This window comes from Pristis pectinata, chromosome 15 (assembly GCF_009764475.1).
Source record: "Pristis pectinata isolate sPriPec2 chromosome 15, sPriPec2.1.pri, whole genome shotgun sequence".
NCBI lineage: Eukaryota > Metazoa > Chordata > Chondrichthyes > Rhinopristiformes > Pristidae > Pristis > Pristis pectinata.
This window is the reverse complement of record NC_067419.1, coordinates 40967593-40984672: the sequence shown is the minus strand read 5'-3', so window position 1 is coordinate 40984672 and position 17080 is coordinate 40967593. Positions and strand designations below refer to the sequence as shown.

Below are 17080 nucleotides of genomic sequence, written 5' to 3'. Positions count from 1 at the left end.
CTCTCCCCTCTCCCCCAGCCCCGGATCCGCCGCGCTGCTGCCCCCCAGCCCCAGCCCCGCCGCGCTGCTGCCCCCCAGCCCCAGCCCCAGCCCCAGCCCCGGATCCGCCGCGCTGCTGCCCCCCAGCCCCAGCCCCAGCCCCGGATCCGCCGCGCTGCTGCCCCCAGCCTCAGCCCCAGCCCCAGCCCCGGATCCGCCGCGCTGCTGCCCCCCAGCCCCAGCCCCGGATCCGCCGCGCTGCTGCCCCCCAGCCCCAGCCCCGGATCCGCCGCGCTGCTGCCCCCCAGCCCCAGCCCCAGCCCCGGATCCGCCGCGCTGCTGCCCCCAGCCTCAGCCCCAGCCCCAGCCCCGGATCCGCCGCGCTGCTGCCCCCCAGCCCCAGCCCCGGATCCGCCGCGCTGCTGCCCCCCAGCCCCAGCCCCGGATCCGCCGCGCTGCTGCCCCCAGCCGGCTCAGCTCCCGGTCAAGCCTCCATCACATGACACCCAATCATGGCTTTATTTCCGCGTTCACACAGCCTGCCAGTCTGAGCCCTTTTCCCAGCTTCTCTCCCTCTCTGACTCTTCTTTCTTGTTTCCCTCCCGCCGTCGGAGGGTTGGGATCTCTCTCTCTCTACCCCTACCCCCTCCCTCTGTCTTTCTCCGCCTGCTTTACGGGAAGAAGCCAACGGCACAAACGCGCCTGCTCCTGAAGTGAGGAGTTTAATAGCAATAACATGCTCACCCGGGTGAAATCTGCTGTAGCCAATTTCATGGGAGGCATTATGCCGGGAAACGCCAATGCTGAACATGTCAATGGGACTGAGTTGCCGATGAAATTCCCATATAGCAGGCCAGAATTCCTGGGACTGTCTCAGGATGAGATCGAGTGCTCTGCGGATCATATCGCCAGACCCATCCTCACAGTGAAGGAGCACCAAAGGCTTCCATGGGCTACTGGCTATGCAGAGTAAGTACACGCAGATGGCTAACTCATTTTTAATACACAACATATTAACATTCGTTGATCGAGAGCAGAGCTCGGCAACAAACTATTTGGTTTAAAAACAATTATATATATAATTTAGTAACATGCACAAACCCCTGCAGGAAATATGTGCCATATTTCCAATCATAATCCATTAAAATAGTGGGATTTGATGGTGTATTTATTCCGCGGGGCATAACATTTAATGTAGCAGGAACGCAGTTGAATGGCAACATTCAATGCGGAGATTGACCGAATATTAAAATAAAACGTGTTTCATTCCGCTAAAGATAATTGATGCAGTCCTATTTATTGGGGAAAAATCATATCCTGGTGAAATTGCCACATATTTCAGCGATTATATTCAGTCTGGAACTGGAAGCCACGAGTCGAGCTGAATGTTTATTTATGATGTCGATGCATTTTTTAAAGGTGCAATGGGGTTGGGGGGGGAAATTATGCAAGCTGTAACGATGTTGGTGTGAAATCACCGATTAGCCACGTAAGACAGGTTCGGGTTCAGAAAATTGCGATTGAAAACGCTGTATGCGTAAAGGTGACGTGTGGTGAGAAGGAAATCTTGATTGCCTGCAATTAAAGGTTTTATGCCTGGTGTGTGGATCGACGGCTGTTCCAACCTGCTGTACTGCAACGCTGCCCCTTTAAGGGATTGATAGGGATGCGTACACATTCAGGTGTGCGCAGCAGCGACTTTGTATACGTCCGGGATGGGGATCACGCCCCCTCCCTCAATCGGTTGACAACATGAATGGCTAACTTAAATAACTTGAATGGTGTTAGTATTGGTTTATCATTATCACGTGTACCATGATACAGTGAAAAGCTTTTATAAACTGCATCATTACAGCCCCAACACGCCTCAACCTGACGCTGCTGTTAATCATCCATCATAGCAGCCCTACAAAGCCATTATGGTTTTAAAAACATTGAAAGTATACTGGTTAGCTGGTGCAGTGCAGTGGGACACAATTGTGCAACATCACTGCACTCTTTACAAACAAGTTCTCATTAACCCATGAAAATCAAAGGACTGCAGATGCTGGAATATCCAAGTGAAAGACACGTTGATGCTGGAGGAACTCAGCAGGCCAGGCAGCACCCGTGGGGACTGTATCTTCAAGCAGAACTGAAGATAGGAAAAGGGGAAGCCCAATATATAGGAGGGAAAAGCAGAGCAGTGATAGGTGGACTAAAGAGGGGAGGCGGGGTGGGCATAGGGTGGTGATAGGTAGATGCAGGTGAGAGATAGTGATGGGCAGGTGTGGGGGAGGAGTGGAGAGCAGATCCACCAGGGGATGGGTCAAAGGGAAGGAGAGAGGAAAAAAAAGGCTAGGAAAGGGGAAAAAGAGAAGAAGCATGGTGGGGGTGGTGTGGTGTGGGGATTACCTAAAGTGGGAGAATGCAATATCCATTCCACAATTAACCCATCACTTGTGTGCTTGCTGATGTACATTTACCTATCAACCTATTTAGACCATGAGATAAAATATAGGAGCAGAATTAGGCCATTCAGCCCATCGAATCTACTCCACCATTCAATCATAGCTGATTTTTTTTTAACCCCATTCTCCTGCCTTCTCCCCATAACCCTTACCCTGCCCCCCCCCCAGCCAATCAAGAACCTATCAATCTCTGCTTTAAATATACCCAATGACTTAACCTTCACAGCCCTCTGTGGCATTGAATTCCATAGATTCACCACCCTCTGGCTGAAGAAATTCCTCCTCATCTCAGTTTTAAAGGGACGTCCCTTTATTCTGAGGCTGTGTCCTCAGATCCTATTTAGTGTTTCAGTGCAGAAAAGGTTCACGAGGCCCTCCATGTGGCCCCTTGCACTTTATTTGTCTACCTGCACTGCACTTTCTCTGTAACTGTGACACATTATTCTGCATTCTGTTTTCCTTTTTACTACCTCAGCGTACTTATATATGGAATGATCTGTCTGGATGGCATGCAGACAAAAGCTCTTCACTGTATTTCAGTACATGTGACAGTAATAAACCAATTCATCAATACATCAGAATGTTACCTGGACAGGAGGGCTTGAGTTATAAGGAGAGGCTGGACAGACTGGGACTTTTTTTCCCTGGCGCGTAGGAGGCTGAGGGGTGACCATATAGAAGTTTATAAAATTATGAGGGGTGTAAATAAATTTGACGGTCACAGTCTTTTCCCCAGGGTACAGGAGTCTAAAACTAGAAAACTTGGATTGAAGGTGAAGGGAAAAATTTAAAAGGAACCTGAGGGGACATTTTTTCATGCAGGTTGGTTGGTATATGGAATGAGCTGCCAGAGGAAGTGGTGGAGGCGAGAACAATTACATTGTTTAAAAGACATTTAGAAAGGTAAATGGAGAGGAAAGGATTAGAGGGATATGGGCCAAATGTCAGCAAATGGGACTAACTTGGACCGAGAACTTGGTTGGCGTGGATGAGTTGGGCTGAAGGGCCTGTTTCTGTGCTGATGACTCTATGGCTGTGTTTCCAAATTAAATAATTGCATTCTTAGTTATTATTGGTATTGGTTTATTATTGTCACCTGTACCGAGGTGCAGTGAAATACTTACCTTACGTACCGATCTTACAGGTCAATTCATTACACAGTGCAGTTACATTGAGTTAGTACAGAGTGCATTGTGGTAGTACAGGTAAAAACAATAACAGTACAGAGTAAAGTATCACAGCTACAGAGAAAGTGCAGTGCAATAAAGTGCAAGGTCACAACAAGGCAGATTCTGAGGTCAGAGTCCATCTCATTGTATAAGGGAACCATCCAATAGTCTTATCACAGTGGGGTAGAAGCTGTCCTTAAGTCTGGTGGTACGTGCCCTCAAGCTCCTGTATCTTCTACCCGATGGAAGAGGAGAGAAGAAAGAATAACCCGAGTGGGTGGGGTCTTTGATTATGCTGGCTGTTTCGCCAAGGCAGTGAGAGGTAAAGACAGAGTCCAAGGAGGGGAGGCTGGTTTCCATGATACGCTGGGCTATGTCCACAACTCTCTGCAGTTTCTTGCGGTCCTGGGCAGAGCAGTTGCCGTACCAAGCCGTGATGCATCCAGATAGGATTTATGGTGTTCATTGTTGAATTTGGTCAGAAGGCTTTCATCCACAATGAGAGTCATGGTTTGGTCAGCACTGTGGTTATCTTGTAGACCTGAAAGTAGAGAGGCTGTGCCATCTCTGGAACTAGTTAATGAGGACTGACTGACCACGTAGCAAGTTAGTTATAGGCAGGTGAGTACCAGAGCCCATGACAAGGAATCATTAGGTGGCTGATGCCAAGTCCCAATCTTCTTGACACAGGAACTCCTCTTTTAGACCCATACAACAGGGAAACAGGCCCTTCGGCCCACTAACTATATGCTAACCTATTTACCCCAGTCTCATTTATTCTCCTCACATTCTCATCAACTCTCCCCAGATTCTACCACTCACCCACACACTACGGGTAATTTACAGTGGTCAATTAAACTAGCAACACGCACCCCTTTGAGACGTGGGGGGAAACCAGAGCATCTGGAGGAAACCCACGCAGTCACGGAGAACGTGCAAACTCCACACAGACAGTACTGGAGGTCAGGATTGAACCCAGGTCGCTGGAGCTATGAGGCATCGGCTCTGTTAGCTTAAAGGAAGGAAATACAAGGGGTATATGAGAGATATAGGCGCAGCAGAAGGCAGAGTTGAGAGGGGAGTAGCGATATTAAATAGGATGAAACAGCTGCTCCAAAGACAATGTGCTTTAAAGATTGCTGTCTTCAAAGTGGTAAAGGTCACCAAACGAGGAACTGAGGGAAGTAAGTGTGGACGTTGCAGAGGAACTGTCGACAATCATCCAATCTCCTTGAATATTGGTGTGGAGGACTGCAAATGATGCAGCATGTCTTAAATTGGAAGGGATAATCCTGGCAACTCCAGGCAAGTGCCTAATGTCAGTGATAGGGATATTTCAAGTGATCATAATTCAAGAAAAAAAACTGGAAACATTTGGACGAATAAAATCAAAATCAGCATGAATTTTATTAAAGGAAAATCATGCTTGTCTAAGACGGTTGATAAAGGTAGTTCAGTTGATGTGTCCGTACGCATTTGGAAAGGACCATGTAATAGATTAGTCATCAGATTGAAGGCCCTTTGCATCAGAGGTGACATGAGGAAATATTTTTTATGCAGCAAATTATGATGTAAGTCACTGCTTGGAAGGTCAGGTGCAAGTAGATTCAGCAGCAACTTCCAAAAAGGAAGGTGCGAAGGATTACAGGGCCAAAGTGTGGAAAAGTGCAACTGGACTTTCTGTACCAGAGTCCACATGAGCACAATGGGCTGAATGGCCTCCTCCCATGCTGTGTCACTCCATGGGTCCAGAAGGGTGCAGAGTATCTAATGGAGAGATGTGGAGTCATTCCTTTCACTCCCAGGTGAATTTTTACCAGAACAGTTTTGGAGCCTGTTGGGGTGGAATAGGATGAAATATTAAACTGGCAAATGTCCGTAAACATTCTGAGCCAAAAGGATCTAGGTTCCAGTCCCAATCCGGGGCCTTTGAGTACCAAAGTCTACGTTGACACTCTAGTGCAGTACAATAAGACCATAAGGTATAGGAGCAGAATTAGGCCATTCGGCCCATCAAGTCTGTTCCACCATTCATTCAATTATGGCTGATTTTTTTTCAACCCCTTTCTCCTGCCTTCTCCCTGTGACCCTTAACCCCCTTACCAATGATGAACCTCTCAATCTCTGACTTAAATGCACCCAATGACTTGGGCTCCACAGCCGTCCGTGGCAATAAATTCCACATATTCACCACCCCCTGGCTGAAGAAATTCCTCCTCATCTCAGTTCTAAAGGGGCGTCCCTTTATTCTGAGGCTGTTCCCTCAGATGCTAGACTCTTCCCACTACTGGAAACATCCACCAACAAAACTTCAGAAGTAACTCACTGGCTGTGGAGAACTCTGGGACAACCTGAAGATGCTTTGTCCTTGACTGTGGGTAAACGGGTCAGGTATGTCACTGAGGGGCAGGTCCTCCACAGCAGTGTCGTCATGGTGATGATACCTCCCTTGTGCCATATTAAAATTGAATCCCATCTCCCACAAATAGCCTGGCTAAGGTTCTTGCTAACTTATTTAAAAACTTGCACAATACCTTTCCCAGTAGAGTGACCAATCCACCTGAAACTTTTATCTTGCCTCCTGTCTTCCTATCACTGAGAAAGTGGACAGACTGTTTACTGAAATGGTCAGCCAATGTGTCTGGTCTTCCTGATGTAGAGGAATGCACATTATGAGCAGTGAATGCAATATATTACAATGAGAGAAGGAAAGCCCAGACCAGTAATCTGGAGTTCAAATCCCAACATGACATTTTGCAAATTTAAATTCAGTTGGGAAGCAAAATGCATCCAGATGAAGCTCTTGGGATTCATATTAGTTTCCTTCATCTGGGAATAAACATCACACCCTCCCCCACCTTCTCTCTAACTTGTTTCTGTCTTTGTCAGTTCTGATGAAGGGTCCCAGACCTGAAACATCAACTTGTTTCTCCTTCCACAGATGCTGCCTGACCTGATGAGTTTTTGTTTTAATTTCAGATTTCCAGCATCGGTAGTTTTTTCTGATTTAACATTTTACTTTTATCTGGTCTGGCCCGTACGTGACTCCAGTCTGCAATGCCTTTGTTTTATCAAACCACCATGAAGAATAGGCAGCCCATCCCACCACTTTGAGAATAGCCAGTGAACGGCAATGAATAACAATCTTCCCAGTGACGTTGGCTTAGGTTTTTAACCTTCACATTATGGCTGTTCCTAAACAGTCCCCCAGTTACATAAGGGTTCTGTTTATGAGAACTGTCCGTCAGCCGATTTCTTCCTGATTTAGACATGTTTGCTCTCTGCAGCTATCCATATTGCATTGCTCTATATACCCTTGTTATAATTCTTCTGTTTAATTGAATCATCATCCTAACACTATCCATAATTAAATTAATGGAGTATGTACAGTATCCAGTCACTAATGACTATCATGAAACATTTCGTTATTTCTAGCTTGAAAAATGCTTTAAAAATTGTATGGGAAAATTTGCATAAAGTTGGATTTTTGTAAGTTAAGTCGTGCATAACCCAGGCAGCCCATTGTAGACTTCACTTCAAATATATTGGAAGGTACGGGGGTTCTTTAGGAAGAATAAAATAAGATAAGGTATCTTTATTAGTCACATGTACATCGAAACACACAATGAAATGCATCTTTTGCGTAGAGTGTTCTGGGGGACAGCCCGCAAGTGTCGCCACAATTCCAGTGCCAACATAGTATGCCCACAACTTCCTAACCTGTACGTCTTTGGAATGTGGGAGGAAACTGAAGCACCCAGAGGAAATCCACGCAGACATGGGGAGAATGTACGAACTCCTTACAGACAGTGGCCGGAATTGAACCCGGGTTGCTGGCGCTGTAATAGCGTTATGCTAGCCGCTACACTACTGTGCCTGCCCATAACACTATTGTGGTACAGTTTTGAATCAAGTATGCTGGCAAATATTGAAAGTGTCCTGAGAGATGCTTATTCTTTTCCCCTGGATCACTCTGACTGAGAATATTGCTGATGGATTCATACCTATCACCTGATTTGATGTGCATGATAAGGTTCAGGATCAGAATCAAGAGCATCGGATCATCGACAGCAATGGAACATTTTACACCCACAGATCCACCAACAAAGTGTTTGAGTCACAAGTTCAATAAAGAACATGGATCGTAATTCTCTCGTTAAATATTTTGCTTCCTCACAATGTAGGCTGCTCGGCCCATCGAGACTAGGTTTGCACTAGGAGTGCTCCCATCAGTTCCTTTCCCCCCCTCTAATTTTCCCTGTAATCTATTCTCACTCATATGCCCATCAAATCCCCACTGATTCCCCTGCAACCCTTGTAATTTAGTGGCCAATTAACCCCCCTCCCCCCCAGCGTGTCTTTGGGATGTGGGAGGAAACTGGAGTACTTAGGGAAAACCCACATGATCATAGGGAGGGTGTATTCCATGCTTCACTTGTAACCCTTTCAAAGTTGCATACAAACTCTATTGGCGTCGGAAGCGTGGCAATGATTGCAGGCTGCCCCCAGAACACTCTATTCAAAAGATGCATGTCACTGTGTTTCGATGTACATGTGGCTAATGAAGATATCTTACCTTATTTAAACTGAATAAGAATTCCTCGGAGATTGTCTTGTCCATTTGGTAGTAACTCAAAATGGTTCATGTCAACGTGACTTGAGTATCCTTGGAAAATGTCCACTTATCTGGAAGAATTCAGTTAATCATTGCAGTTTATTTTTTAATTAGGTCTTCGAAAACAACAGCCACTCATTAAATGAGTATAATGCTATTTTCTAAATGGTTTCGTTTGTATCATCTGAGGTAATAAGGCTGAGGCAAGATAGAATTCTATGTAGGCGTTTATCTGTGGGCATTCTTGAAGCTGTTAGTGACCCCTTTTCTGATGCTCAATTAAGTTTTAATCAAAGCAGAAAGATTCAGTGATGAACCACTCACTTTGAGATATGAACACATGCTAAAGTACCATTGTTTATATAAAATAAAAGAAAAATCTTTCAAAACTTTCATTGCATGTGTTTTGGTCATTGCTCATTCCTTTCAGTTAACATATAATTTTCCCATAGGGTGTAATCATGATCTGGGGTTTTTGGATGAAAGAATGGTGGTAGTATTCAATTGTGTCTTTGGGGAAGAAATTAGATAGATACTTGGGGAGGAAAATATTGAAGGGCTTTGGGGAAAGGGACTGATTGGATTGCTTTTGTAGAGAGCTGGTGTGGATTCAGTGGGTTGAAAGGCTTCCTCCCATGCTGTAATCTTTCTATGGATGTATTGGTTTATTATTGTCATTTGTACCGAGGTACAGTGAAAAACTTCTCTTGCTTGCCGATCGTACAGGTTAATTCATTACACAGTGCAGTTACATTGAGTTAGTACAGAGTGCATTGACGTAGTACAGGTAAAAACAATAACAATACAGAGTAAAGTGTCACAGCTACATCCTTGAACAATTCATCTTGCACTGATAAAGTCAATGGTATCTAGAAGTTGAGTTGAGTGGCATGGACACATTCAAAGCATTGCGAGGTGTGCAACAGGGAGAAAATGTATGCTCTGAGTGTTGGATGAAGGACGTTCGGGTAGAGTATCAGCAACACCATTTGAGCTGAATGGCCCATTTTTATCTCAATGCAACTTGATCAGTACTAGGCTATATTTAACTGGTTGCACCCTCACCGATTTTTATAGATGCACCATAGAGAGCATTCTACTTGGATTTATCAAAATGTGAGTAAAATAACTGTTTTCAATTTATCTGTGTTACTTGGGCCAGTTTAATGTGCGTCTAATGAGGAAACCTTTTCACTGAGTCAGAGCACAGCACATAAATGGGCTCTTTGGCCCACCGTGTCCATGCGGACCTTTTTGCCCCATACAGAATCCTCGTGCTCGCATTGGAACCGTAACCTATGCCTTGCCCTCTGTCTGTCTAAATGCCTCTTAAATGTATTAATTGTATCGGATTCTATCACATCCTCTGGCAGCACGTTCCAGATATCAATGACTCTGTAAAAATAAAAGTTACCCGTGAGATCCCCTTGAAATCTCGTACGTCTCACATTAAAACTATGGCCTCTTGTTTGTGGTACCCCTGCCATGAGAAAAAGGCTTTGACCATCTACCTATCTATGCCTCTCGTAATCTTTTATACTTCTGTCGGGATTTGGGAGTTCAGGTTGTGTCTTCTTCAGATCTCTTGAGTTGTGGAGCTGATTCCTTTGGCAATAACATTATTAATGTTACCTCCATAGGCTTGTTGACATTTATAGAGTTGAGTTCAAGTAATACATTAGTCCGTTCCGCCTGTTGCCACTCTTTGACAAAGCCATACTAATAGTCACTTTCCTCATATACTTACAAACTTTACCCACTCAAAGCAGCGCGGTAGTGTAGCGGTTAGCGTAACGCTATTACAGCGCCAGCAACCCAGGTTCAATTCCGGCCGCTGTCTGTAAGGAGTTTGTACGTTCTCCCCATGTCTGTGTGGGTTTCCTCCAGGTGCTCCGGTTTCCTCCCACATTCCAAAGATGTACGGTTTAGGAAGTTGTGGGCATGCTATGTTGGCCGCAGAAATGTGGCGACACTTGCGGGCTGTCCCCAGAACACACTACACAAAATATGCATTTCACTGTGTGTTTCAATGTATATGTGACAGATAAAGATATTTTTCTTATCTGTCCAGTTTGGTATACTGTATATTCAACACTCTTTCAAAATGTTCTGTTGAATCTCCTTCCACTACCATTTTGAGCAGTGATTTCCAACAATTTACTGTGTGAGTTACCTGAACTTTACCATGGTTCTTTTACCAACTATCTTAAGTCTTTGCCCTTGGGTAACCAATGCTTCTTTGCACTATCAAAATGCTTCATAATTTTGGGTACCTCAGTCAAATCTTCCCAAGGAAAGCAACATCAGCTTCTCTAGACTCTTGACAAAGCTGAAGTCCATCAGCCTTGGTGCCATCCTAGTGAACTTCCTCACCATAGACATGATATTCATCCTAAAATGTGGTGTTTTGAGTTGAACACAACATTCCAGCTGAGCCCCAGGAACTTAGTGTTAACTCATTGGCTTTCTGGTCTACTTGTACAGCAAAGCTTCTTCATGAATTTTAAAGGCTTATTGTATTGTACGATCCACTTATTTGTGGATAACAAGTGATTTTCTTTTACAAGAGGCAACTAATATACTGGTGGGCAAAACTTTAGACAAATTTGGTATCCGAGGGTAATTCTCAAATAATTTATAACTATAAAATTATGAGAGACATTAGACAGGGTAGATAGTTGGAGTCTTTTTCCCAGGGTAGAACTGTCAAATACTAGAGGGTATAGTTTTAAGGTGAGAGGGGGAAAATTTAAATGATGTGCGGGGCAAGTTTTTTTTACACAGAGAATCATAGGTGTCTGGAATGTGTTGCCAGGGGCGGTGGTGGAAGCAGGCACAACAGTAGGGTCTAAGAAGCATTTAGACAGGTATATAAATGTCCAGGGAATGGAGGGATATGGATCATGTGCAGGCAGAAGGGATTATTTAATTTGGCATCATGGTTGGCACAGACATCATGGGCCAAAGGGCTTGTTCCTGTGCTGTACTGTTCTATGTTCTAATTTGCATGAATGTTCTGGTTGTAAAGGGACATATTTAAAACCAAGATGGAATGAATCATGGGTGGTATTTGTACTTTGTTGTCAGGTCAGAAGAATAAGTAAAAGCTCTCTGGATTTTTAATAGAATGTGCATTCATTTTCTGTTAATACTACTGATGTAGGTCAAAAGTAATGCATTTTTTTTTGCATAATAGAAATAAGGCATAGTTTTTGATGTTGGATGATAACTCAAGAATTAGACTTGGAAATGCAAAAGAGCAAGTTGAATAAAGCAAACTATGATGAGATAATTTGGACCATTATGGATTTTTGTACATAAGGTACCCAGTGTTAAGTATTATAAGTGTGAGGTTAAAATGATGTATTGTGATGAGGTATCTTTGTTAGTCACATGCACATTGAAACACACAGTGAACTGCATCTTTTGCGTCGTGTTCTGGGGGCAGCCCGCAAGTGTCGCCATGCTTCCAGCGCCAACATAACACGCCCACAACTTCCTAACCCGTACGCCTTTGGAATGTGGGAGGAAACCGGAGCACCCGGAGGAAACCCACACAGACATGGGGAGAACGTACAAACTCCTTGCAGACAGTGGTGGGAATTGAACCCGGGTCACTGGTGTTGTAATAGTGTTATGCTAGCCACTACACTACAATTTTACAGAATAGATAGTGGACATTTGACGCATCATATCTCTGCTGAAGAGTAGCTTTCCAGAGCCTTGTATTTTCCAGCTCTTAGTTCTTGCAGCACATGATATGGAGTTTATGTTCAGAAGCAGGAATCAAGATTCCTGGAAGATTGTTCTGTAATTGTTCTCCTTTGATGTTAAAAGGAAATTTCATGAATGTCCATGTTGCCCCATTTGGTTTCAAGTTAAGAACACTGCAGAATTGATATTGGCTCCTATTTGACTTTGCTCAGACACTGGAGATTTACTTTGCTTTTAATCTGAAGTGACTTGGGGTTTCTGCAGTCTTGAGGTATAAAATGAGAAGAGGTTGTTTGCTGACATTACGCTGCTTCCAATATTCTACCTGCCATCATAAAGATGACGAGGGAGAAAATAGAAACAAATAGAATGGAGAAGGAAATAAGGCATAAAGGAGAGGGACAACCATGTGAAGAGTATACCATAAAGAAAAGCAGGAAAACTCATTGTCAAGGTCTCATGCCAATCATATTTTAAGATGGGTAGAAAAATGAGAGCGAACCTTAAATAATACAAAGTAACAATGAGACACGTTACTATTGTGTATATTGGGAAACTGATGACTGTAAAGTAAGACCATAAGATATAGGAGCAGAACAAGGCCATTCAGCCCATCGTGTCTGCTCCGCCATTCAATCATGGCTGATTTTTTTTTTCAACCCCATTCTCCCGCCTTCTCTCCATAACTGTTAACCCCTTTAAAGTACTCGAAATTTGCACTTGAATTGTGCACTGTTGGTGGAATGGTTCAAAAGTGAAGCAACCAAAATATATTTGAAAATCTTATTATTCCTTTGTGCCAACAATATGGACAGCTGATCCTTGACTGTTTTCTGCTGACAAGACTCTGCCATACTTTTATGCACAATATCAACTCTTTTGTTTTAAAGTTTTATTTAAGTTTTGAACTTTTCTTCACGTTGTTGGGGGAAACACTCTACAAATGTTAACCCTGATATATCTCATTGAGGAAGGAGCACCATTACTGAAGAGCATTATGTTATTAGTGTAGGGCACAAGAAGTAGTGATCATTATAAATCAGTAAGTAAAGAATCTGAACTCTGAACACAGATATCTCAATGGAATCTCTGTAGCTTTACTGATGTCCATGGACCCAGTTTGAAATGTGCATTCTGGAACTATGACAAATAAAGATCATCTCCAGTGAAGTGAATTTCACAATATCAAGTTGCCAGAAGACATTTTGCAGCCAGTGAACTGGTTTACTTATTGTGTCACCACTGTTGTGATTTAGGAAAAGACAGTAATACATCATATGGCTGAGAGGATATTCCCATTTCATTTCCTCCTGATGCAAATCTAATTGTACATACTTAAATCATGCTGTGCTTCACACAGTCCTGTCCTAGTTTTGTTCTGGCTTCCATTCCGGCTGTTTCCAAAGTTGAAATTGGAAGAGTGGATACTGGTTACCCACACAATAGGGAAATGATCATGGTGAATGTCAGCATGCTGTTCTGAAGATAATGTTACAAATGAATGCATATAAGGTGCTTGCTGTCCTTGGGTCTGGTGCTGATTAAAGACAAGTTCTGGCAGAAGCAGCAGATGCTCCACTTAATCAGATCGCAACTGTACTTGTTATTTAGTTTCACAGCTGGCTAAGTAAAATGTGTCATTTCGAAGATATAGGACTGGAACTCATGGAGACTAAAATGTTTCTTGATCCCAAACATAAGGAATCTATCGCCCCGCAAGAAACTGCAGAGAGTTGTGGATGCTGCCCAGCACATCACGGACACCAGCCTCCCGTCCTTGGCCCCTGTCTTCACCTCTCGCTGCCTTGGTGAAGCAGCCAGAATAATCAAAGACCCCACCCACCCGGGTCATTCTTTCTTCTCTCCTCTTCCATCGGGTAGAAGATACAGGAGCCTGAGGGCACGTACCACCAGGCTGAAGGACAGCTTCTATCCCACTGTGATAAGACTATTGAACAGTTCCCTGATACAATGAGACGGACTATGACCTCATGATCTACCTTGTTGTGACCTTGCATCTTATTGCACTGCACTTTCTCTGTAGCTGTGACACCTTACTCTGTACTGTTATTGTTTTTACCTGTACTACCTCAATGCACTCTGTACTACCTCAATGCACTCTGTACTAACTCAATGTAACTGCACTATGTAATGAATTGACCTGTACGATCGGTATGCAAGACAAGTTTTTCACTGTACCTCGGTACAAGTGACAATAATATACCAATACCCCTAGAGTGTGACCTGCCTGTTTAATTTCCACAGGATCCCAAAGATAATGGAACAAGAAACAGATTATTTATTCAATTTGGGTTTGGTGTTCAGCCCAGATAACACCCTCTCCCACTGCTTCCAATGGAATGTTTGCTTTCATCTGCATAATTCCAGTCACATTTCCATCCAGCCGCTGCTTGTTAGTCTGTGGCCTGACCTGCTTCTGTTGAAACCTCTGCCACACCTCCGAACTCTTGTAAATTTTCAAGCCTTTAGATTCACTTTGAGGCATTGTTAGTTTAAATGTGACCCTGTGTTTGTGGTTTGCAGTCAAAGAGAAATAGCCTGCTTATATTTGCATCTTCTACATATTTGCCCTTGGCTGGCTGCTGCAGGGATTGACATCGTGCCTAGGTGCCAAGGACAACATTTTAATTCATGTTGTTCTTTGTTCTAGGAAATAAAATTATTAAAAAATTTGAATCAAACTCAAAACCTCACTAGTCTAAGAATATAGGTAAAAAAGCAAAGTACTGTGGATATCAGAAACTTGAAATAAAAGGAAAAATGGACAACATTTTAATTTATGTATTAATTTATTATTGTCCCTTGTACTGAGGTACAGTGAAAAATTTGTCTTGCATACCGTTCATACAGGTCAATTCATTACACATTGCCGATACATTGAGTTAGTACAGAGTGCATTGAGGTAGTACAGATTAAAAAAGATAACACAGTAAAGTGTCACGGCTACAGGGAAGTGCATTGCAGGTAGACAATACAGTGCAAGGTCACAACAAGGTAGGTTGTGAGGTTAAGAGTCCATCTCATTGTATAAGGGAGCCATTCAATAGTCTTATCACAGTGGGATAGAAGCTGTCTTTGAGTTTGGTGGAATGTGCCCTCAGGCTCCTGTATCTTCTGCCTGATAGGAGAGAAGAGAGAATGACTCAGGTGGGTGGGGTCTTTGATTATGTTGTTCTTCTAGGAAATAAAACAATAAAAAAAATTTGAATCAAAGTCAAAACATCACTAATATAAGAATATAGGTACAAAAGCAAAGTACTGTGGATGTCAGAAACCTGAAATAAAAAAATACTGGAAATACTTACGTCAGTCAGCATGTGTTGTGTGAGAAGCAGAATTAATTTCTTAGCGAATTTCTTGTCATACGCTTCAGATTCTGTTGCAATATCTAGGTGGGAGGTTTCGCGTTCACCTCGTAAGGCTGTTGCCTAACAAGTCCATTGTTTAAAGGAAAATGTGCTCTGCTTTGGAATGAACCCAATGAGCAACAACCAATTAATAAGTATATTTTGTGACAACAATGTTCATTAGCAGGATATTTTCTTGTAGCATGTAATATCCAAAGTGCATTTAACCTCTTTCAATGTATTGGTAAACTTTCCATATGACATTGGCCACAGTTTGATGTTTGAAGCTTCCAGCATGTAATCATAAACTTTATGGTGTTCCAATACATGATTCTCTTCCACCTGTTGGTCCCACTAGACTTGCAATAAAGCTGATAATATGAGCTGTGGGATTTTGGAATCCTACAGAATTTGGCTACTTCAGTCCAGTGTGTGTCTTGCTCTCACTTTCGCTGTTCGGTATCGAAATTGGTAGATTGGGGATAACCTTGGCAAAGCACTTACTGACTCCTGGAGAAAAACAATTTTGGCAAGAGAATCAGTGAGGCAGTTTAATAGTAAACTGGAGATGCTGAGTTATTGGAGCTTGAGATTGTATGTTTCAGTGGAAAATGATTAACTGTTTTACATTGCATGTACGTGGTACCCCAGCAGATCTGTTCCATAGTCTTGCCTCTCTTGTGGGCATATGGGAAACACCTTCTCTATTGGCCTTTTATCATTTTTGACTTGCATCCTTGTTCAATTTTCTTCAGGACTGAGGAAGGGTCCTGACCCGAAGCGTTGACCGCCTGCTTTTCTCCATGGATGCTGCCTGGCCTGCTGAGTTCCTCCAGCATCACTGTGTTTTTCATCTAGATTCCAGCATCTGCAGTCCTTTGTTTCTCTTCCCCATCCTATAGCAGAATTAACACTGGACCGTCTTGAATGGACATCCTGAAGCTAGTTAGCTTCCATAGAAGCTGAGGCAAGGCTTCTTGCCTTTTCCACATGTGACCTGTTGCCTTCACACCATTTAATAGTAACTTGTACTGTTCCCAATGTTTCCCTTTTGAACTTGCCTTCTGTTTCCATGCGACTTGGCCTTAACGAAGGTGACCATGCTGAAGGTACTGACCTTTATCCTTGTACCTCAGAAACATGGCCTGAGTGAAACCGTCTACATTCTCAAACACCATCTCCATACTCCAAGCGAGACTGCGTGCTGCTACAATCAATTGGTTCCTCCATTAAACTGCTTTGACTGAATTCTCCCATGGCAAAGTCCCTTCAAACTCCATACATGATACCTATCAATGTTTCACATGCTTCTGACCTTGCCACCAGCAATGGTAGTGCATCTCCCTCCTTGTATTTGTCCTCTGTGATTTGTCCGCTCCTTGGACCTTGATGACATAATTCACTTTAAGGAACAACTCCATGTGTCCCGTATACAAGATGAATGACCAAGTCTACTTACACTTCCCAATGTATCCACAACTTCTACTGCCTGCCATTAACACTGCTGTACTTGGGGAATCCTGTTCTCTATTTTCCTCGGACAATATCTTCCCATTCCCTAAAGGAACACTGCATTCCAAACTGCACCACTGTATGTTTTGTGTTGGTGCTTGCGTACACAAATAAACAGGGATGGAGCTATAAATAGAACATCCTTTATTGAAGGCAGGAACTCTCAATGTAATCTGCAGTGTCTAGGTACAGCAGTGCATCAAGCATCGTGCTAGGTAATACAGAGTCATACACTCCAGTGATTTGGATTTGATCCTGGCTACGGGCGCTGCT

The 17080-nt window shown here is 43.3% G+C and overlaps 1 protein-coding gene across 1 annotated transcript in view; it reads left to right on the top strand.

Annotated features, from left to right (window-relative positions):
* Positions 1 to 394: 394 nt before the first annotated feature.
* The window catches only part of ppm1h (protein phosphatase, Mg2+/Mn2+ dependent, 1H), a 135972-nt gene continuing 119286 nt past the window's right edge, over positions 395 to 17080 (top strand). Inside the window, exon 1 of the mRNA XM_052030561.1 lies at positions 395 to 948. Coding sequence (XP_051886521.1) covers positions 716 to 948 — 233 coding nt within the window. The 5' untranslated portion in view covers positions 395 to 715. The remainder of the gene's footprint in view (positions 949 to 17080) is intronic.